The following is a 24178-nucleotide window of genomic DNA, read 5'->3' as shown; positions in this document are numbered from 1 at the left end:
AGGTGAAAAAGGATAATAAAAAGTCTAGGCTATTCTAAAAATATCCGTATATGCATTTGCAACTCATATTAAGCCGCAATTTCACTTCTTTCCACTGGAATAAACAAACGATTAATGTATTGCCGCCATTTTGAATTTGGCAGTGTCACGTGGTCGCGCGTCGACCAATCAGACAATTTTCGCCGGTGAACTCCACGGTTTCACCGGTGAAAATTGTCTGATTGGTCGACGCGCGACCACGTGACATTGCCAAATTCAAAATGGCGGCAATACATTCATCGTTTGTTTATTCCAATGGAAAGAAGTGAAATTGCGGCTTAATATGAGTTGCAAATGCATATACGGATATTTTTAGAATAGCCTAGACTTTTTATTATCCTTTTTCACCTATTCCTATGGGATTCGTTCCCTGCGATGCTCGCGTTTTGGCCGGTTTACCGGATTCAACTTTGCACTCTTCACGATCACGAAGGACAACAATATTTTAGATGAAAGCCGGGTCACTAGAAAGAACGGCCTTTGTTCACAGCTCTATGCAGCAGAGAAATAAGACACTATGGGTCCTTTGAAATTGCTTAGACACCTGGAAGTTATTTTATTGCTTTTTTTACCGAAAAGATAAAGCAAAATTAGGTCTTCTCCAGCAAGCTAGACTTTCTAATTTATAAAAAAAGCTTGAACATGAGCTAAATGAACTGTAGTGTCTGCATTCATGTTCTTTTCATTGATATTTTAATATCAAAACTTTAAAGCCGTCTATGACCGAGCAGGTTTTTTTTTCTTTTTTTCTTTTCAATGGTTACTGTGTTTGATCTGAATAAGATAATGAAATTTTTAAAATTAGGGCAATACTATATAAAAAAGAAGAGAACTTTGATTGCAAATATGTTAGTTGGAAAAAATACTGATTATACTACATGATCTTTTTACTATATAGGTTAGAAAAGTGATGAGTAGTCAAAAGTGCTACAAAGGAGTAAAAACCCAGATCTTTCTATTAATAAATTTTATTGACACTGTCAGGGACATATACTTTGCTTGAATACACATTTGTTCTTCAAAAATCTTGTTTGTGAAGCTGCACTTTGTTTGATTCAGGATCAATCAATCTTTTCTGAAGAGAAATGAACAATAAAGTATGTTAGCATGTCACTACTTCAACACTAAGAAGAAACTCAACTTCATATAAAAAAAACAAAGTGAAAAATACTTCACTGTAACATTAAATTCATGCAAAATGTAGACCTGATGAGAAGTTTATAGGAAAAGAAACAAATGATAATTACAATGAAACTATAATGTTTGAATGAGATCTGTATTTGAGAGTTCTCTCATAATTCTGACAGAAGATCATAATAGGAAACTGCATATCCTACACAACTGCATTCATCAACATGATCCAACTAAAATTTCATGAAGACTAAAAGTTTACTCCAAACTTTAAACTCCTGTAAGGTTTTTCCCAGGTTTGAATCACACTGAATGCATATTTAAACAGTAATTAGATCTGTGAAACATTAGAACGGTGCAATGTCATGGAAGGCCTTGGACATTACTGAGACTCTAACAAAATCCTTTGGTGCAAGTTCCAAAGCCGCCTACTATTATTTTATTATGAGCCTGCTACTTAAAAACGTTTTGACAGCACTGATATTGCACAGTAAATAAACACTGTTGGATATACACATGCAAGCGGTCCATGACCATCATGCTACCTATCCCTTAATCAAAAAACCTACAAATCGCCTTTTGCTGACTTTTTCACCTGATTTTGCATTAAATAGCCAGATTTGGTTGTTTTATGCTGAAAAGTGGATTTTTCGCAAAAAGCTTGGTACTTTGCTTACAGCTGCAGTGTACATTGTAGAGCAGTCCCCTTTTACTACGGCCCAAAGACTGGACACAGTGAACTCAAATGCTGTATTATGGAATAATTCTAAGTTGCATTTATGCTGTAGTAGCTAATAACATAAGATGTAAGAACCTGTGTTCCTGTTTCTTTATGATTCGTTTTACAAGGGATTTGAATCAGAGATCGTTAACATTGCCAGTGTCAAATGCTTGCTTGTCAAGCGAGTCGGATGCGACAGTTACACCTCAAGATAACTATCTTATAAGCTAATACAGTGTTACTACATGTACATCTAAATTATTATTTCTTAGCTAATACACTGTTTGGGTTCTCTCTGGACAAAGAAAACTGTCTGTAATAATGAGCTGTTCATAAAGTGGTGCTTATAACTTCATTTACCAGCAGTTCTTTTTATCTTATTCCAGATGGTATAAAAATTTAATTACGAACAACTTACTATTTGAAACTGGCTACAGTGTACAATAATACTTTTGAAGGGTCTGACTGCACTCTTATCGATCATAGACATTGCCTCCCGTGAGCCAATTCATGGATGAATTTGATACATGCACAAAAGAAAATCCAACACTCAACAATCAGAAAGATGTAATACTATGTGACCTCATGATGGAACTTAAAGAAAGGAAATGTATATTATTTTTAAGTTACATGTATTTTCTTACCCTTTTTTTAAGTTATGTAAATTGGTCTTTTGTTGAAGAAAATGAAACAATGTCAAAAATTAATGTTTTGCTGTGCATGCATCAGTCATGTAACCATGAATTTGACAAAGGTTTGGAATTGAAAACTGGACAAGTTTGTACTTGATGTACCAAATTTCTCACCGGCTGAAACTAACCAGCATGATGTGCCAATTTTTGGCTCTAGCTGACATCGTAAATAAGAAAACCCATATTTTGGAAAGCATTTTTTGGCAAAACAAGAACTGATTATGCGTATACATATTATAAAACTTAAAAGTACTCAATCACAATTAATAAATACACAGTACAGGTAAACCCCCAATGCTAGCAATCTTCTGTGACCCAAAGAGGGCAAGTATGCTGGTGTAAAAAAATAATAATAACTCCAAGGATTGCTCTACAGAGATATAACCATCCCTTTTCAGGGCTGTCATTATTGCAGTTAATTTATAATTTTCTGTTCTTTTTGTGTATGGCAATGTATGCTAAAAATAAAAGAAAAAATAATATTTATGCTGAGATACAAAATTAACTGTGCACAACATACACGTATACATAGATTAACATCCAAAGAATTCTAAGTGAAATACAGAGGGGCAAATTATTATGGAACAATCCACCTGAAAACATTAATGCCATGGCTGATTAAAAAAGATGTCTAAGTACAAGTACAGAATAACTTCCAGCAAACGTTCAGGAAATAGTTTAAATTGTAATATAAGGTGCCAAACATGATAGGGCCATTTTTGTTCTCACTTAAAAAAACAACTTTGTGCACGCATAATGCATGCACGGTCCCTAGGGAAAATACTATTTTTTTCACTTTCGATCGATCAAAATCGTGTCCCATTTGACACACATTCTAAAGAGAAAACGCGCCGATTTAGATTTAGCGGTCTTCCTATTAATTATAATTATAATGATTATTATTCTGTTGCTCAAACGGCCCTCCACCAGCTGTACCTTTCAATTTTCTCTTGTGTTGGACTGTGGGGCGAGAAACTTTAACCTGAGCATAAAATGCCAGCGAAGCTTAATAAATAAAAATTCGAATGTTTGAGGATACACTGAACTAGACTTCTAGAGGGTCCCTGAACTTCAAAGATGCAAGTCGATATTTGGTACGAAAACGGTCCACACGTTTAACACAACTGCCGCTTCCGTGCACAGCGGTACAAGCTAATTTATATACATAACAAAGCCCAATAATTTTTCTTTCACTTCTTTACAATTTCCTGTTGTACCGATGTGCACGAAACTAACAGTAAGCATAGAAAGTCAAAATTACCCACCTTTTTGGCATGCCTTTCGCACCCATGCCGGCGATTGCAAAACCAATATCTCCGACAAATACCCACCACTGGGTTTGTCCGCCGTTTCCAAGGCGCTACATTTTCTAGAGAAAACATTCCACTCAAAACTTTCACCAAAATGTTTTTTGATCTCTTACTATGGCAAGAAAACCACAACGCTATCACTGTCAAAAAAACAGCCATTATTTTTTTCATCTCAATCGGCATTTTTGCCTCAGAGCCAATGACATTGCGCGAAATAGATCACGTGTCATTTTTAGTAGAGCATGCGCAGACATTTTTCGCCGGTGAAACCGTGGAGTTGGTACGTGTGCTTTAGTGCTGACATTAGGGAGCTTAAGCATCGACGTTTTTGAGCGACGCAGGTCAACCGGAAGTGGACGTTTTGCACTCTTGAGCCGTGATTTTGAACAAATTTTTGGGCAGATCGTCTCCAGAATTAAGCAACTTGCCAATACAAATACGGTAGCATCAAGGCTTATTAAAAGAGGAAAAGGCTCACTTCCGGTCGACGTGCGTTGCTCAAAAACGTCGCTGCTTAAGCTCGCTATTGGTATGCCAGAATTTCCAGCCCTAATTCGAACCTGGCCACATTTCTAAGTTGGGAGTGCTTTCAGCACAACGCGCCCCTTGTCCCCCTTCCAGGACCGGTTTATACGCCCAGCTTTTTATGAGCCGAAGCTTGCTAAAATGAGTTAAGTAAATGAAAAGTTAGGCGACTGAATTAATTTTGGACGCCTATTTCAATTTTGAACGGCTCAGCCTTTCTTCCCGCCTAGCCCGGGAATTTCGACTTTCGAGCGACTTTAGAACGGCTTTGATTCAGACGCCGAACTTTTGCTCAACCTAATGCATAAATTATTATAACGCTTTTTTGCAAGCAGTTTGACTGAAATGGGCATTTTTCTCCTTTTGACTGTAGTTCTGCTTGAATTGAGCTTCAGGCGTCTGAATCAGTTCAGCCGGTCTAAATGACTTGGGTTTGCCTTGATTGGAATTAGGTTCTTAGGTTCGGCTCATGAAACGTTCGGCGTCTGAACCTGGCAGTTACTCAATAGGGAGCTTTAGCATCGACGACGGCAATTGCAGCGAAAACATCAGTCTTAAAATGAATTCCCGTTTTTTCAATCTTTAATTTGTCGCGTTTATTCCAAATTTGCTGAAAATGGCAAGTGTAGGCGAATTTCCCTGCAGTTGATTTCTTGAGGACCACACTCAAGTTTAGAGAGAGAAAAAGAGATTCGTTGTCGCTTGTTTACGTCCTTCATAAAACTTGCAATTAGGCATTTTCACGTCGTAGTCGTGCAAGGACGGTAAAGAAATGTACAAAAAAGCGTGATGAACGTGCAAAGTTGTTGTTTTGCGTAATAAACTTATTGCTTTTTTGACGTTACTCGTTGCCGTCGCCGTCGTCGTTGCTAAAGCTCCCTAATCCTTTCTCGTACCCAGACGTCTCTCTTCGATGTGAGGGCAAAGGAAGGCGGGAAGAAGACAAGGGGCGAGACGTGCTTCGCCTGCCGTCTGTACTCTTCCCATGGTCCCTTGCGGTTCATCACCAGTCACTCGCGTTTCACGCTCGCCTCTGCCATGCGAAAAACGAAGCGCCTGAGGAGGAGGCTGTCCCTAATCAATTACACAAGGCAACTTCATCAACCGAGTCACGATCCTAGGGTGCCAGGTCAGCCATACAGGTGACTAGCTCAGTTGCACTGAGCGCCATGCACATACCGCTTGAAGGTGTCAAACAAGAGAGACATAAATACAGAGGGGGCCACTGTGTCTTTGTCTGTGGAGGTGCTTCCAGATCACACAATCCCCGCAGGCAGGTTTGGTGTCGTCTCCTCAAAAGAGAATTCATCAAAACAGGCCAGGGTAATTAACTCACTGACGGTCACGGTATTTTTCGTCACATAGGGGAATCTGCTAATGTCGAGACGACATATCATTTTTAACTTAAATACCGTAAAATTCCGAAATTAAGCCCTTCCAAATATAAGTCCCCCAAACTCGTAACGCAAAGCAACCCCGTCAAATCGCCCCTCCGAATCTTGTACTTGGAAATTGCCCTGCAACACAAAATAAACAGAGCAAAAACGGTACAGTAACATATAAATTTTTGTATTTGCCAACGAACTATTACGTGTACCAAATGATTGCAGTCAGAAACTGAAGAGTCATAGTTTATTCCTGTTTGCGTAGTCACTCTTCAGCCTTGGCTAATGCAGGATTTTCTTGGTCTATATAGACAAAGTACTTGCATGGCTGCGTTTTAGAAAGCTCTACGTACGCTTCCTCAAAGCGAGTTTCAGTAACACCTTTCGGCAAATTACACACATAAATTTCCCTCCAACTATAAGCTAGACCAATCGATTTTGAGACGCAAATTTCCCTCCATGTATAGGCCCTAGCCGAACGGGAATTTTGAAACGCAAATTTCCCTCAGTACAGAGGCCCCTCGGAATATAAGCCCCTCCAAAAATAAGCCCCTCAAAAAGGGCCTTTGAAAAATATAAGCCCTGGGGGCTTACTTTCAATTCGGAATTTTGCTGTATCTCTAAAACGCCCGCGAAAATATTACGAAAAAAAAGAAAGCACCAACCTTCTTTAATTTGAAAGGACTTACAAATAACCTTAATTAACGTTAGTGAGTTTTACGAGTAAATACTTAATAAATGTACGTACAACAATATTTCAATAGTAATGTATCATGATAAACCACCTTGTGCTAAAATTAAATATTTACGGATTTCCACTGATTATGCGCGACTGAAGCAAAGTAAAACGTTTCAATTCTAGGGGCGATAAACCTAAAACCAAAGGTCACGAAAAATTTTCAGGTATTATACATCATTATTTATTTTATTTTTTTTTTTTTTCGTAACCAAGCAATCAACTTGTGGCTTGTTAAAGTTAAAGGCCTTAAAGAACTTTACGAACAATGGAATTTTTTAATTGAAGGACAGATCTGTTTGACTAAGAGCTCGAGTGAACTTAATTTGCATTATTATGTTTTACCTTTTCCTTTTATCTCAACTTTTAACTCGAATAAACTAACCTTCATTTGAGGCCTGCGCAGGAATCTGCGAGAAAAACTCCAACAACATCCACAAAAGTTTAAACAGCATTATTTAACGAACAGGAAGTCAAAAAATTGTTTCGTTTAAAAACGAAATTCTTCTTTCAAGTTGACTTTCCGAAACTGCGGAGTTGCATCCAAACCTCATAAAACAATGTTTCGTCTGATACCGTTGCTCTAAGTTCGATACGACTAATGATAAGATTCAAACTTGTCTGGACATATTTGCATTTGCAATACTGAATTGGACTCAAGACTGATGGCCAGTACTTCAAGTAACCAATATTGACGATAATTAGTGTTTACTTCGTATAGTCTACTAGGATCTGGGCTATAGAGTAGCATATGTAAAGTTTTTAATTTTAGACTTTCCATTGGTTGACGAAAAAGATTGCTTTAAGGGGTAATAAAGAAAAATATACATTATTTTAGTTTGAAAATCACTCTGGGGCGCACAAAAACAAGGTTTAACTTTTCTTAACATGCACGAGCACTTTTAACAACTGATTCTGTCATATTTTAATGTCATGTTTTGTTAATAAATACCCTGTAGTCTCTCTTTATCGCGGTTTTTGCAGTTTGGAACGTTTAATAAATGATTCAGTCCCTTACATGCAGACCGATCACCTCTGTCCTACTAATTGTTTAACATTGACAATAGAGGACCAGCTACCTCATTTTCTCTTGATTCTGTATCAATTAATTGTCTCGCGTCGTTTTAAGAAATTTTTACCCTTAACTTCTATATATGTACGGAAAAAAATATTAACAGAGATAAATTTTAGTCATGAAAAGGCTTATACCTGCTTAATCAGTTTTGCTACAAATGCGTTTCATGGCTTCATTACTTATTCACACCTGTTATCATCGTCCTTAAATTAGAACAGGCCACCACGCGGGGGGTGAAGTAACCTAGCACTTTCTAGATTTCTATCACCTCGACTATGCCTGTGATCGTTTCTAGTGCTGGATACTGCGATTTAGTACAGTAAAGCTTATACTTTACAGAGTTATTCCCTATAGACGCACACATCAGACGCGAAAAGCAAAAAATGAAATTGGTAGTGATGTGACACCGAGGCAAATAGAAGGGACGTGCTCAAGTATACTAGATTGTTTGCCGATGAATAGATATTACCTCGAGACCCCTGCCGTTAGGATACGAAACGATGAACATCTGTTTTGTTAGATATGTAGTCTGCCCCGGGGGGGTATACTCATAAATGTCGGATAAGTGGAGACAAACGAAAACTGATACACTAACCGTATTTAAGGTCCAAACCTGAAAAATGAGACCCGATTCAAGGGAAAAATAAAAAATAAGAATTCAGTGGAAACACAAAAATTTTCTTTTAATCGCTTTCCTAATACTCTAAGGTAAAGTCCACTTTTAAAAGATGATTTGTTTCTAGTGTAGCTGAGCATTTATGCACTTGAATTCTTAGCTGATATAGAAATGGTACCCTGTCTAAGGATCACACCAGGAACACAACGCGCGCCAACAAGGGCAAAAATGATACCCTATTTTTAGGATAGAGACCCTCCATAAACCCACCCTATCGGGCGGTACATATCTATCTACCCCATGTATAGGAGTACCTCCCCCCCCGGAATCTCCCCAGTACTTAACAAATAATGTTCAAACTCAAAGAAAAACATAAAAGACAACGACGCAGGGAACTTAATTTGAAACACAGTCGTTCAGCTAAATATATAATCGTCTACGCGAGCGTGGGGGCCGTGGGGATGGTGAAGGGTTTGGATAGTTGTTTGTCGAAAACGTGCCTAAACTGGCCTGACCATCGTATAGAGGAACTCAAATTAACACTCTTTTTGAGGCCCAGAAACGAAATTGACAGCTGATAACAATTATTGAAAATGGTTTGAACGGTCTTTTTAATTTATATATGTTTTACACCAAGTACATATATAGTAATACCAATTTCAGCACTAAAAGCACACTACCGAGTCCACCGTAAGTCTGCCGCATGACCAGTACCTTACGCATGCGTACAGACATATCACCCGGAGGGTGGTTCAGTGGCGAAAAATGTCTACGCATACGCCGAGAAAAAAATCACGTGGTCGATTTCCGGCAAAGTCACTGGGTTAGAGGCAAATCCCCTTGAAATGTTGTCAAGGTGAAAGAGCAAATGGCCGCAGCTTTTTACACAAAGGTAGTGTTGTGGCCCTGGGTGCCACTGTCAGAGATCGAAAATTACTTTGGTTGAAATTGTTAGTGATATGTGTTGTCTAGAAAATGGTGTATCCTTGAACTGTCAGCACCACAAATAAAAAAAATGTGATTTTTTTAACGTTTCAGTGGTAATAAAGTCTTTCTTTCTTGATTATTGGCATAATGTGAGTCACCTAGTTTTCGGGTCATGTTTTGTTCGCGACACTTACTGTTCGCTTCACTTTAATTTCGCGATGTTTTTTTTGTACGCCGCAAAATTCGCGAAATTAACGTGTCGAGAAAATTTATTTTATGTAATAATAATAATAATAAGGTAGCACTTTGAAATGCCAATGTTACCTATGCTAGAAAGTTTCAGTTACACTGTGTACAGCTGTTAAACTTGCAAGATAGTAAAAGGGTCGACGAGTCGATTTAAGTGTTCTGCTATTAACTTGATTTCGGGATTATCCGAAAGGAGTACAGGTTTGGGTTTCCTTGTTTACTTCTTTGCTCGCAAATACATCTTAGAGAGTTGGAGGGGGTGGAAAATGTGTTTTCCTTTTAAATGGCTTCCTTGGCAGGCAACTTTGTTTCTATATTTTCTGTTTAACGTGTAGGAGTAAATGGTTGATGTATGAAGGAATTATCTTTCCATGAGATTTGGCAAAGTTTATGAAGGTAGTCATTCCCTCAACTAAAAACGAACTTACAGAAATTTTTAAAAAAATGGTACATAATTAAGAAAACGTTTTCTTTGTTCTTTAGTGTTTTTGGTCAAAATTTTAAAAGAAAATTTTATTTGAATCATCTTGATGAATAGTGCTTTTGTGCGAGCTTCAGTCCTTTTGCACTGGTGTAAGAAAAACAAAATGATTATCTTTCAAAACAATTGCAAGCTAACATAAAATGTAACAAACATGCCTTAATTTAAACTTTATAGACTTACTGTAATTACTTATATCTATTATTTAACCCAAATTCATTGCCAAGTCTCAGTAAATGCATGGGTTTACTACCTTCATGCATTTACAAAGACTTAATGGCAATGAATTTGGGATTAAATAATAGATATAGGTAATTACAGTGAGTTTATAAAGTTTAAATTAAAGCAAGTTTGGTAACTTCATTTTCATGTTAGCTTGTTCTGAAAGATAGTCATTACACCAGTGCAAGAAGACAAATCGCCCGTAAGTTCTAAATCGTATCCGGTAAACCAAAACGCAAACATTGCAGAAAACGAATCGCACATGAACAGGAGGAAAAAGAGAACATTATGTAGTCAATATGCTTACAAGCCAGATGAATTTGCGTCAAGAAAATTTGACGCAACGCAATATTATAACCAAGAATGGCGAGGTCATTTCGAAAAACCAGTTTTTTTAATACTGCTTTAAGTCTTCTCGCATACTATCATAGGCCATTATGTACAGTGTAAATTAGGGGAACAATCGGTATAACCGTCAAATATGTACATGTTTTGTCTTAGTGTTATGCGTAATTTATTAGATTTATTTATGATACTGTGCTGGCAACTTGTAATATTCAGTATTCAAATTGTAGAGGTTGACAATAAATTGAACTATAAGTAAAATATCGCTCAATTTAGTCTGGGTCAAGAAGAAGGTTGTACATTTTTTTTATATAATGATGTGAATGCTACGCGCGCTGTGATTGGTCATTGCCCATGATCTATTAGAGTACAGACACATGTCGTCACGGGAAACTTTTTTTCTTTGTTTTGTTCAACATGGCGCGCGTTTTTTATTACGGATTAAGCAAGTGAGAACCTCGAAAAAAGTGTAGCAGGAGCTATTTACAAAGAATAAAATGGAGAAATGGAGACAAAAAGAGTTCTTGACAACTTGAGAATACCTTTTCTCCATTATTCTGCTTTGAGCAAGAAAAGACGTTGAAAAACTTTTCGAATGAACTGTATACAAGGAAGATAAAGCAAAAAAGAAAAAGCAGAGACAGGAAGTAGCATTTCGGATTTAAAAATGCCTAAACTAGCACAAATCCTCGAACAGTCATCAAGCGGTACGAGGCAGGTATGTGTATCGGTGTTTTTTTTTTCTGATCATTGTAGAAAACAAATAAATTCCCTGCTGCCGTGGGTCTGTTCAGTAATAGATCACAGAAGCCGTCAAATGTGGTAAAAACATCAGTGACACAGTGACACAGTCTCGCCTGCGGCTCGTGGTTTACTACATTTTAACGTCATCTGTGATCTATCAGGCTGAACAGACGCACGGCAACATGGAATCTATTTGTTAAATTTACGATACCCGGTCTTAGGATGATGGGATAAAAGCGGTGTCACGTGGTTTCTCAGGGGGCAAACAGATGATAAAATTTGCCAATACAGACGTATTTCCTGTCGTCCTTTCTCTCCACCCGAAAAGTAACTTTACTTTTCTGGTGGAGAGTAGCGAAGACCAGAAATACCTCTGTGTTGGCCTGCTATTCCCCTGCTAGAGTTGTCGCGGTCGAGTTTATTTATTCCTTCAAAATTCCTGAAACAACGATGATTTAGTTTTTTAAAAGTACCTTTTTTCTTAAAGTTTTCTTAGAATAAGATTGTAATGGGAAAAAAGATCCTTGTGCTGTGTTTTGATGTATATAATGATCGCCTTTTTCCCGAGAAAACTACAACCCACTACAATCTTATTCTAAGAAAACTTTATGAAAAAATATCCCGAAAAGCGCTCGAAAATACAAACGAAATGCGCTCATGCCCCCTGGGCATCCTATAATACTCCTTAAATCGAATTAATTCAATATGGCCGCCATATCGGTAAAAAGGTCTATTGTCCAACGGAGATTGTACGACCTAAAGGAACTGTGGGTTTTGAATATTGATGGTAAATAATCGCCTATCTAAGCTAGTCAATGATGCCGGCTCCATTTAGTGAAGACCTTCAATGGCGGGTTATACGGTTTGTCCAATGTTCTTCAGCATTCAGTTGCAGAGGCTTCAATTTTCTTGGGCGTTTCTGAAAGAACAGTTCAGCGCTATATTTCTACATTACTTGTAACTGGCGATGTAAGGTCGGAGACAATAAGCCGTTCATACGAGGAAACGAGGAACGTATTCAATTGAAAAAAGCGTGAGTTTCTTTTGTCTTCGGAGTTAAGAACCCTCAAACAAACGTTCATAGTTGGTCAAATAGTATTCATTTTCCCGCAAGGTGAACGCAACTTATGAAATTTGGCATATCAAATAGCGTAACCACAGTTCTTTTCGGTCTTGCAACCTCCGTTCGACATTTGCCGTCATTCTCTTCGTCATTTCGCCATTCTCTCTGACAACCTTTTTTGAAATAGCTGTATGTTTGCATCACGTAGTCTCTATCTTATTGATAACCTCAGTTTCAACTAAAGGTCTTGCCAAGCGGACAAAGTGGGATGGAATATGAACAAAATTGTTTTGAAACTCATAAGAAAGTATCTGCTGGGGCTATCTTTTCGTGGACGGGGAACCGCAACGTAATAATAATCATTCTGCATATCTTTTAATAGACTGCGCAAAATAGAACCATGTTTTCACATTTCAGGCCAGTACTGCTGGTGGCCAAACAGCTCAAAGCTGGCGTACCGATTAATTTTTTTTGCCCCCTGCACAAAGATATAGTGTATAAGTAGTTGTCTTTCACTGTACCAAAATGTATCCCATGGCTTTAATACGCTGATCCCCATTATCTCCTCCAAATCTAGCGTCGTTTCCACATGTATTAGAGTCATCGTGTTCTCCTCCAGTGCCAAATCCGATCCTAGAATTACAGGAGTGGCACCCATCTGTGCCCTCGTTACCAAGGATACCGATTCTTGCTTTAGATCGTCCTGTCATGGTACACTTTGCATTGAACCCTTCCATGTTGCAGTTTAACTGTAAGGAAGCATCAGGACCAACCACGGACTTCCACTTGTCACGACCCAGTGAGATGCTGTGGTATTGCCCATCAGCCATCAGTGAATACAGGGAACTGGCGCTCTTAGTGATTTCGATAAAATTGATCTGGTTGTTGATCTTCATTCCGAGACAGATCTTGGAGAAGGATGTGTTCCAATAGGAGGGAAGTTTGGTCTCCAGTGAGTCAAATCCAGTCCTGCCTCCATCAACATTAAATCTGTTTTTATCTTGCCAGTATGCAGAGGTGTAGTGGAACGTTTGCTTTGGGATGAACAGTTAAAACTTAAAGCAAGGTAATCTCTTTATTCTTTTACGCATGTAGGACAATTTAATTTTATAAATCAGAAGCGCAAAAGGGCCATATAATTAAATTTCGTAAAAAATAACTCTTGCTACAGTCGACTCCCGATGTATAACTCGAACCTTTTAGGGTAATCGAACTTAAAAAATCGAGTTATCGGGAGTTTGAAGCGAATAACCAATAATAAGCAAATAAGCAAATAGATGAGGAGGGAATACAAGAATCATTCAGTCAAGGGCAGCGAGAGATTAAGATTGGTATTTTGAAAAATTAAGCAACAAAGCTTGATAAATGATGAATGTGGAAGTGGCGTATGGACACTGAATTTGAACTGGAGAGACAATACGTCAAGCAATTAAAGAAAGGATGAGGTTGATTTGAAATAAATTGAGTGTTTCGGACTTCAGTACCCTGTTTTTTTTTCTTTTTCTAATTTCATAGGCTTAAAACTTTGTTCGAGTTATCGAGGGTAAAATTGAATGGAAATGATCTGAAGGAAAACAACAATTACTTCGAGTTAGCGGGCCGGGAGGTTCGAGTTATCAAGGGTAAAAAATAAAGCACACGTGTGTAGGAAATCCAGAGGAAATCGACTTTGCTTCGATCGAGTTAGTGCGAGGTTCGAGTAATCGGGAATCAACTGAACTGGCACGGAAAATAGTTTTGGGGAAATATCAAAAGACCCTCAAGGGGCGTCCTGCTACTGCTGTTCCTTCAAAGTTAAACCAGTGGCTGTTGGGTCACCCTCGACGGGCTTTCGCCAATTTTCCGTGTTCCCATTTAAAGTGAGAGGGGTAAATTTGTAATATAACTACTAACTGATACAAGAGTAAACTGGGGAATGTAATACTTGTAAGTGTGTATCATGCATCCTTTCATTATTCATTTATTCATCTTCCGCTTTACCTGATTGCCATCAATTTTCATGACAAGCGTCCATCCACCGTCACCACATTCTCCATTTGAAATCGTGGCCATGGTCATGTGACAGTAAACGTCAATAACCTCATTCTCAATAAGTAGTGGGTACGCTTCGTTTTTACTGGATCTTAAAAAAGAGGCAAATGCGAATGAGACTGTTGACTAACAAGTTTGTTTACAAGAAAAATGCAACAAGACGCATGCAAATTACCGCGACTTAAACAGTTCACCCGGTATCCAGATCTGAATGCAAATGTCAAAACCAGAAAACCCGAATGTATGCAATCCGAAGCCTGATAAGGATATTCTGAATGACCATTTAAAAGCCTGTGGACATTCGATGTAGGAATGGCAAGGTAAGTTTGCTTTCCGCTGTTTTTATACTGATACGATCGAGAACTCCATGTTACAGGAGAATATCTGAGTTATTTCCAGAAATACATGCCGATGGGATTCTTGCTCTAGGTTAGAAATGACAAAACGGAAATCTGTCGTTACTATGGTCCCGATTGCACTGTGCTAAGTAAACAATCACATTGTAATCGGCTGTCAAATAGGGAGCATCGTGAGCGCTGTTCGTTTGAAAATATATCAAACACCAAGGTTTGTTTAAATGTAAGTTAAAGGCACAATTAGGAGCTGTTACATAGGGAGGAATAAAGATCCTAGCACCAGAAAGATTTTCTGTCAGTAGAGGGCGGAACAGCTCTTCGTTTTGTTTGGGCATTTTGATTACCCACTGAACGACACGCAGAATTTTTTTGTCTGGATTTTCAGTAGAGCTCATGGATCTAGGATCTTCCTAGCGAAATTAGTTTACATGGCGCTAAGGTATTGCTAGTACCAGGATATGCCTATACCACTAGCTAGGACGTTCCTAGCGATTGGGACAAGTTTAATCTGAATATGGGAAATATTGTGGCGCTAGGATGATCCTCCCTCTAGAATCTTTCTCTCTCTATGTAAACAGCCTCCAGTAGAACAACTAAAGACCAAAACAGAGGTGAACATACACAGGACGGAATTGTATGAAAATTTGTATCTATATGGACCAAGAGAGGTGTTCTAATTAAAGGGTACTAACATCATTTTGTTACTTACATATTCTTGTCAAACACGTCCTTGCACGATAAAACTGCGTCAGAAATGTACACCGGCAAACGCAAAAACAAAACAAAAAGAACTTTTATGCTTCGTGTTCCTTTACATAATAATAATCAAGTCAATTATTGCTTTTAATATTGCGGAGTCTCGCTTTGGCTGAGATTTGCTTTTTGTAATACCAAATAACGACAGTTCCATTTTGGGATGAACATGGCCGCATGGGTGGCGGTTTAACAACTTTTTTCTTACAGCGGTGAGCAGAGAGGGTAAGTGCCTCTCTTTTTTGCTAAAATTTATTGCAACTTTAGTAAAAGACAAAGGACCTATAAGAAGTCATCCCAGTTTCTCGAGGTCATATTAGCGTAATATCGACTTTGCTTTTAGACTGATTTGTAACAGGTAATTTTGGGTTTCCAGATTACTGGGTCTTTGCGACTTAAAGCTCAATACTATTTTAAGATACGAGTTTGTAGAAGAGAAACCTTTGTTTGGAATTTCGTTTATCCATGTCGGGGGATTTTAAAACCTTTAGCAATTTAATCCCATTACCCAACTTGTCTCTCATGAATAAGTCCTTCATTGTTGCTGTTGTTATTTGTATTGTTGTTGTTATCCTTTTGCTGTTTTTGTTGTTTGCTTGTTTGTTCGGTTTTTTTTGGAAGTAAAATAATCATCATTTGTTAAAGACTGTGAATATTATAATCAACTCGAAATAAAACTTTGCGGAACTCACCCGGTTCACAGTTCTCTACATCTCCATAATATCCCGGGCGATTACATGTGCAGTTGTAAGATCCTTCGTTATTTGTGCAGATCGTATTGGCACCGCACTTGTGTGTACCCAAGGTGCACTCATCTACGTCTGGAAAATGAACAAGCCGTCAAATGAAAGAAAAACAAAACCAAAAAAGGAACAATGTACTAATAATCTTGAAAAACCGCTGTTTTAGTCACAGCACCTACAATGCAAGCAGCACGTAAAAGATAAGCCTTCAAGAACCCCACCTAGAGAGAAATAAAATCAAAATCCAACTCTGTAGTTTCAAAATAGGACAAAAACGAGGTACTAAATGAACTACAAACTTTTAGTCTAATAAAGAGTCTCGCCCCTAAAATGAAAAGATTCATCCCAAGACAAAAGCCATAATGTGTTGCCGAACAGGTCAAAAATTACCGAAGTTAAAAGCGGCCGAGCAAGGCCTAGCTTAACGTTCATTTCATTAGTCATTTACATAACACACAGCTGCACAGTGAGCGTTTTTAATTCAGCAATCGTAAAGATCTTAAAGTATAGTTATCACAGTCTCAGTTCGGTGTTCCCCCAGAAACTCACCAATCTCACAGTAATTTCCTTCAAATCCAGCAGTACACAAGCAGCGGTATCGCTTTCCTGTAAAACCGGTTTGGCAGGTTGCATTGTTTTCGCAACGGTTATTGACACATTCGTTCTAGAAAAAAAAAAGACACGAGATCAAAAATGCATTCTTTAACCGCCGCCTGGTTACCTCAGTTGGGAGAGTGCGGGCCCGGCCGCTGAACGGGAGGTAGTGTGTTCAGACCCCGGCACGGACAAACACTCAGGGTCATTAATTAACTGAGGGGAAAGTGCTGCCTTTGCAATGACATCTACAAACGGTTTAAGAAAGGGAACGAAAAGGGAATTTGAGGGCTCAAAATCCCCACTCCTTCGATCCCTTCGAACGCCTGCCACGCAGGTTAAGGGGGGAATAGACCCCGGTGGTGTGGTCAACCTTTCCCGCGCTGCGGCGTTGGTTATCTGTAATTAGAGATCTTAATATAGGGATGACCTCATATCCTCATTCTGGTGTCGTAAAAGCTACCTGTAAGTATGGGTGCAGTACCTTTAAGTTTAAATTTACTTTAAGGTAGCTAAAACGTCTCTAGCTTCGCTTCTAACTGTTTTACTGAGAATCGTGGATCACAAATTACGAGGTTGCGTCTTTTCGATGATCTTCATCCCGCAGTTCAAATTCAATAATCGTTTCCAGTTAGTTCTAATAAAAGTAGGCATCGTTCGTTGCTAGGTACAAAGGCCATCGTGTATAATTTATATAGTCTAGCCCTTTTAATTTGCCTCAAATATTACGCCGTACTTAATTCATGATTTAAGTCAAACTCAAGTTCCTTTCTTACCTCGGCTCCTCGATAAATGTAATCATAGTTTGTCTCCAGCTTATCTTCTTTTTCTTCGAAAGTGGAGTTATTCAGCTCACATTGGCTCATAGACTTCTTAAAGTTGAAACTAACGCAGTCTGGTTCCCAGAAACAAAGCACCTCGCAGCCATCGGCATCAATGGCGTCAACGCCGCGAATCACGTGGTCTTTAAGACGTTTTCCTTCAAAAATATGGTCGACCTTCATCTCAAACTTACGACATGAGTCTGGGAGGTAAGTAAACGTACAAATACATTTTTTAAACTGATAAAATAATGATTGAAAGGTAGCACATCTACAGAGTGGTTGTTCTTTACCATTCCTAATCGAATTAAATTTTGAAAATGTTGGTTTTTGAAAAAGAAGGAAATTAAACCAATTAAAAGACACGGAGGATACTACTTGAACTGTCTGTTGTGTAAAGTTCTGCTAAACTTGAACATTTTTCTTGTGCTGAACAAAAACTGTACCGAGCCCTATCTTGTCCGCTACAAAGAAGACACATAATTACATTTATACTCATAAAGATCATCGTTCAATTTTATTGAGTGTACTGAAAGAGTTCTCCTCACTGGAGAAATATCAATATGAGGAAGGTTTTCAAAGGCTTCACGGCTAAGATTTGTGGCCTGTCTCTTCCTGCAATTTTTACGCTTTGAGTATTTACATTATGACATATAACACTCGTTTTGTATTCCAAACGAAAAAGTAGCATATCAGCACCAGCTGACAAAAAAGTTATTTCCAAGCAAGCGAGACTCAACGCTACTAAGAGCGTTCTTGTAATCATCATAGGTCGGGGTAAATTACTACTAGGAATAATCGGAGCTTAGAAGAGTGCGTTCGATATGTTTGTAAGGCGTACGGGTAGCAGTTGAGGAGGAACGGTGGATGGTTATTGCGATGGATTAAGCCCGGTTTCCCTATGATCGCTACAATCACTGTGATTGCTGCGATCGCTGAGAAAAAAAAGTTCAGCGATCATATGGAAACCACTCTCCAGCGATCGCAGCAACAACGATCGCTGAGATAGAACTTTTTATATCTTAGCGATTGTTGTCGTTGCGATCGCTGGAGAGTAGTTTCATAGCTTTTCATATGATCGCTGCGATCGCTAAAGTTCTTTTTTTTCTCATCGATCGCAGCGATCACAACGATCGTAGCGATCATATAGCATATTTTAAGTGTAAGGATTGCTTACAGCGAAACCTCTATTTAAAGTGTGTATCATTATTAAAAAGCTTGAAGGCTTTGGTCCGTCTCAATAAGTGCAGTAGTTTGGTCAAGTGTGTTGATTTCAGTGACTTGAGTGGAGCTACTGTGGGCTGCTTATAAGTTTTTCAGCATGAATAACATAGACCTAAAATGTTCGTTTGTCCGGTGCAGAAAATATTACAAGTCATGATGAAACGGCGCCGCCGAGCTTCACATCTCGGTAAATTTACTTTGTGGCACAACGGCCTCCCAGCTACACAACTCTGTAGATTTACTTTGTGGCACAACAGCCGCCGAAACTTTTGAAACTGAGTTGAACGTTTTGAAAGATTCAGCAAACACTGATTGAGAGTAGACCTTAAGCAAACTCTTGAAATATGTTCGCTTTACGAAGATTCACTTTTAAAAGATGAACGCTGTACGAAGGCAGAATAAAAGACCTCAGCAAACGCTTGAATGATGAACGCCGAGGACGCACGAATCACCACGTGAGTTGGTTTGTCAAAGTGAGGCAAAGCGTAAGCAGGCGCCTCAAAGCGAGGCAAATGTGTGTCGACGACGACGACAAATGCAATCTCGAAAAAACCTCTCTCATTATTTGCACAGGGCACCCAATAATTCACAGAACACCCAAGACAAATTAGGGGTTGCGTTCTCGAACCTCGAACGCAATTAAGTCACCAGATCACATAGGGGAATCTACAGATGTCGCAAAGCGCCCGACAGCATTTGTAATCTTCAATCTTGACGTTAGTTGGTTTTACGACTAAATACTTAATAAATGTACAAGAATATTATGGTAATGTGACATGACAAACCACTTTGTTTTAAATTAAATATTTACGGATTTCCACTGATTATGCACGATTAAGTGAGGTAAACCATTTCTGGGTTAAACTTAGAAATAAAAGCCACAGAATTTTTTATGTATTATACATCAATATTTCTTTTAGAACCAAGCAATCAACTTGTGGCTCTATGTCAAAGTTATGGACCTTGTTTACGAACTATAGAATTTTAAAAAACAAATCCGTTTGACTGAGAACGCGATTGAACTTATTAATTTATATTTTCTTTGGTTTCAACTTTTCCTTAATTTTAACTCAACTTCCAACTCGAATAAACTAACCTTCATTTGAGGCCTGCGCAGGAATCCAGGACAGACACTCCAACAACATCCACAAAATTTTAAACAGCATTCTTTAAAGAATAGCAGGTCAATAAATTATTTTGTTTAAAAAACAAATTCTTCTTTCAGGTTGACTTTCCTAAAAGGTGTCCCTCCAAACCGCATAAAACAATGCTTCGTCTGATACCGGTGCTCTATGTACTATACGACCAAAAGATTCAAACTTATCTAGACATTTGGACGTAAGACTAATGGCCAGTACTTAAAAAATATTGACGATTTTTTTCACAAGTGTTTACTTTATATAGTCTTCTAGAATCTGGACTATTATAGAGTAGCATACGTAAAACTTTAATTTTAGACTTTCTATTGGTTGGCGAAAAAAGATTGCTTTAAGGGGTAATAAAAGAAAAAAATAAAGTTCTATGTAAATCACTCTGGGGCGCACAAAAACAACAGAAAAACTTCACTAACACGAGCTCTTTTAACTATATTCTTTCAAATTTATTTTATATTTTGTTAATACTGTAAAAACGCTGTAGTCTCTGTTTTTCGCACTTGCAGTTTGGAACGTTTAACGACCCAGTCCCTTAGTTATATACATAACATGCAGCTCACCTCTGTCCTACTAATTATTTTTATGCATTCTGACAAGAGAGAATGAGCTTCCTCATTCTCTCTTGATTCTTTATAAATTATATTTAGTTGTCTCGCGTCGTTTTGGAAATTTTTAGCCTTATATACCATTTATATATACATGCAGCGGGGAAATATATTACGAGATCAGATAAAGTTTAGTCATAAAAAGGCTTATATCTGCTTAATCAGTTTTGCTACAAATGCATTTCATGGCATTTATTACTTATTCACACCTGTAATCATCGTCCTTAAATTAGAACAGACCACCATGCGTGGGGCGAAGTAACCTAGCACTTTCTAGATTTCTATTACCTCGCCTTTGCCTGTGATCATTTCTAATGCTGGATACTGCGATTTAATACAGTAAAGCTTATAATTTACAAAGTTATTCCCTATAAACGCACACATTAACATAGGCGAAAAACAGCAAAACCAAACAAATTGGTACCGCTGTGACACCGAGGGCAAAGTATCTTTGAGATTGGAGCGTACGAGCGCAAAGTATACTAGATTGTTCGCTGATGAATAGATATAATACCTTGAGACCCCTTGCCTTGATACGAAACAATGAACATCTGTTTTGTTACACTTGTAGTCTGCCCCGGGGGGTATTCCCATAAATTTCGGATAGTCTTAAAACCTGACCCTATTTACGGATATGACAAACGAAAACTCATGCCCTGCAGTATTTAAGGCCCAAACCTGAAAAATGAGTCTCGATTCAAGGGAAAAGCAAAAAGTAAGAAATCAGTGGAAACACAAAAATCTTCTTTTAATCTCTTTTCAATATTCTAAGGTAAAGTCCACTGTTACAGATGATTTGCTTCTAGTGTAGCTGGGCATTTACGCACTTGAATCTTAGCTGATATAGAAATGGTACACTATAACTCTCTAAGGATCACAAAGGGAGCACAACGCAAACAAGGGCAAGAATGATACCCTGTTTTTAGGATGGAGACCCTCAAAAACCCTACCCTACCCTATCGGGCGGAACATAACTATCTAGCCCATATACAGGAGTACCTCCCCCCGGGAAAAACATAAAAGACAACGGAGCAGGGAACTTAATTTGAAACACACTCGTTCGGCTAAATATAATCGTCTACGCGAGCGTGGGGGCCGTGGAGATGGTGAAGGGTTTGGATAATTGTTTGTCGAAAAGGTTCCTCACTGGCCCGACCATCGTATAGAGGAACTCAAATTAAAACTCTTTTTAAGGGCCAGAAACGAAATTGACACCTGATAACAATTATTGAAAATGGTTTGAACTGGTTTTCTTAATACATGTTTCTTTTACACCAAGTACATGTATAGATATACCAATTTCAGCACTAAAGCACACTACTAAGTCCGCCGTATAGCCGGTACCTTATTCATGCGTACAGCCATATCACTCGGACAGTGGAAGCACACAGTGGCAGCCATGGACTGTGATAGTTGAATATTTATTTTTGGGTACCCTATCCCGATTTATGACTAGCCGACACCATCCCCCAGTACTTAAGGAATCATCAATCCAAAGGTACAATCTCAAGTGATTTGCACGAAATTTTACGGGAAAACGTGATCGCTAGCCGTCGTCATTCTAACTCAACTTCGAGGCAAGAAAGGGAGAGAGAGAGTACCCATCTACTTTGAGTTTAAGCAAAAAAGTCGCAGTGAGGAAAAGCTAGAAGTTTTCAACAGTTAGAAGTTCATTCATCATTTTGGGATCGGGAAAAGGCTTAGCCTCCTTCCGTAAACTGAATAACAGTGCTGACTTGTCTGTCTTGTCTGGGGTATATATTTATTGAGATTACGCGGCAAAACTTTAAGTTGAATCTCGTCCTCAAATCTTAAGATCTCTATCATGTGATCACTGAACTGGTGTGATGTCTCCTGCGCAGCCGTTTTAAGTGTCGTCACACAACGCTCCTGTGGGAAGAGCGTTGGGTACGTGACGACCCAAAGAACGACTGCAAAGGAGACTACCACTGTCAGGGAAACGGTCTACTTTTTCGATTCATATCGATTTTAGGCATTCTTACCCAGTCCTCTTCAGAAATAAAAAAAACGAAATCCGTTCTTAAATTAAGAAGGTTAATTTTAATTAAGAATTAAAACTCTGTATTTTTTTGGATTTCCTTCTTTTTTGTTTTATTAGGAAACTGGAAAAAAGGATTTGCATAGCCCTTATCTTTTTTTCTCTGTTAATTAAGCCTGCGCGTGCAGGACCGCTGTTCACAACAACACTCGGATTTCCCCCTCGCCTACATCCCCAGCAGCCTCACCCTCCCTCGCCCCCCCCCCCCCCCCCCAAAAAAAAAGGAAGAAAAAAAAAAAAAGAGAGAGAGAGAAAGGAAGGAAGGAAAGGAAATTCAAGGACAGATATCTCGGCGTTGAAATCTGTTATTGGATTTCATGTGTTTTATTGCGAATCGAAAATCAGGATTTCGAAATCTAAATCCAGATTTCCCAATGGAAAGCATCCTTAAAGTTATGTTATAGTCAGTGGTGTACTACTACTATACGCCGAATGGAATTTCAATCAAAGTTCTGTCCATAGGTGATAATAACTCAGACGAGGATAAAAAAAAAAAAATTGGCAAGTTCTTAAACCCAACATATTTCAGTAAAACAAAGGTAGATCGCAGTGAGTCGTCGAGTGCTTTTCACTGCACTAAAATGTACCCCATGGCTCTTATCTGTTTGTTGCCGTTGTCTCCTCCATGTTTAGCCTCATTTCCACACGTGTTCGTGGTCTCGGGATATCCTCCAGTACCGAACCCGATTCTAGAGTCTGGTGAACCACAGTTTCTTTGTTCATTACCGATGATACCAATTCTCGCTTTGGAATTTCCAAAATTATTACCCTCTACGTTGAACCCCTCCTTGTTACAATGGCGCTGTAAGGAGCCCTGAGAACCAATCAGTGACTTCCACGTGTCACGACCCAATGAGGTAGCGCGGTATGCTCCGTCGGCAATTAGGGAGTGCAATGAATTCGCCTGCTGGTTGATGACAATAAACTTGATCTGCTGGCCGATCTTCACACCAAGGCAGATCTTGGAGAAGGATGTGTTCCAGTAGGAGGGAAGTTTGGTTTCTTGTGAGTCAAATCCAGTCTTCCCACCGTCGAGATTAAAGTTTTTATTGTTACTCCAGAGGTGGGAATTGAAGTGAAAGGTTTGCTTCAAAGTAGAAAAATGGAGATCAACAGATTAACTATAATGTTGAGTTTTTGTGCAAATAAAGCTTCATGTACTTCAATACTTTTTTCTAATATCAATTTGCACCTTTCTTTGAGTTGTTCTCTCATCAACAATCAGTATACCTCGCAATCTTTTTCACTGACTATACTTTGAATGTTCAATCCCCATAGCATTTATAACAAGAATGTTGTCCGGAGTAGTTATAAACCAATTGGAATTCAGCGACGTTAAAATGAAGGAGATGGAGCCCACGGCGTTTGAAGCATATCCGGGTTTCAGCATAATAAAGGATTAGGTTTTGAGTAACATGAATAAACCAATTTAATTTGACGTTTTCATTGCCATCGAAGTTTATTATGCTTTATATTGACCGAGTGCATTAATAACCAGCACAGTGATCCGAACGATCCTAAAACTGACACAAAATAAATAAAATAAGCTTAACTAAATAAATATAACAAGTCAAAGT

General features: G+C 38.6%; 3 protein-coding genes across 3 annotated transcripts in view; 1 reads left to right on the top strand and 2 right to left on the bottom strand.

The window, feature by feature from the left end:
- Positions 1 to 7219: 7219 nt before the first annotated feature.
- LOC140943789 (atlastin-1-like) overlaps positions 7220 to 24178 on the top strand; it is a 48201-nt gene continuing 31242 nt past the window's right edge. The window contains exon 1 of the mRNA XM_073392898.1: positions 7220 to 7225. The gene's annotated coding sequence lies outside the window, so the exon portion shown is untranslated. The remainder of the gene's footprint in view (positions 7226 to 24178) is intronic.
- LOC140943792 (uncharacterized) lies at positions 12774 to 17758 on the bottom strand. The gene is made up of 6 exons (XM_073392903.1): positions 17515 to 17758; positions 16694 to 16808; positions 16094 to 16222; positions 15358 to 15391; positions 14242 to 14383; positions 12774 to 13295 (listed from the first exon to the last, which is right to left on the bottom strand). Exons 1-6 carry the CDS (start codon positions 17740 to 17742, stop codon positions 12774 to 12776), a joined length of 1170 nt encoding a protein of 389 aa, XP_073249004.1. The 5' UTR covers positions 17743 to 17758.
- Positions 22936 to 24178, bottom strand: part of LOC140943801 (uncharacterized) — a 270540-nt gene continuing 269297 nt past the window's right edge. The window contains exon 6 of the mRNA XM_073392913.1: positions 22936 to 23688. Coding sequence (XP_073249014.1) covers positions 23170 to 23688 — 519 coding nt within the window. The 3' untranslated portion in view covers positions 22936 to 23169. The remainder of the gene's footprint in view (positions 23689 to 24178) is intronic.

This window comes from Porites lutea, chromosome 7 (assembly GCF_958299795.1).
Source record: "Porites lutea chromosome 7, jaPorLute2.1, whole genome shotgun sequence".
Classification (NCBI taxonomy): Eukaryota; Metazoa; Cnidaria; class Anthozoa; order Scleractinia; family Poritidae; genus Porites; species Porites lutea.
This window is presented reverse-complemented; position numbering and strand designations above follow the sequence as displayed.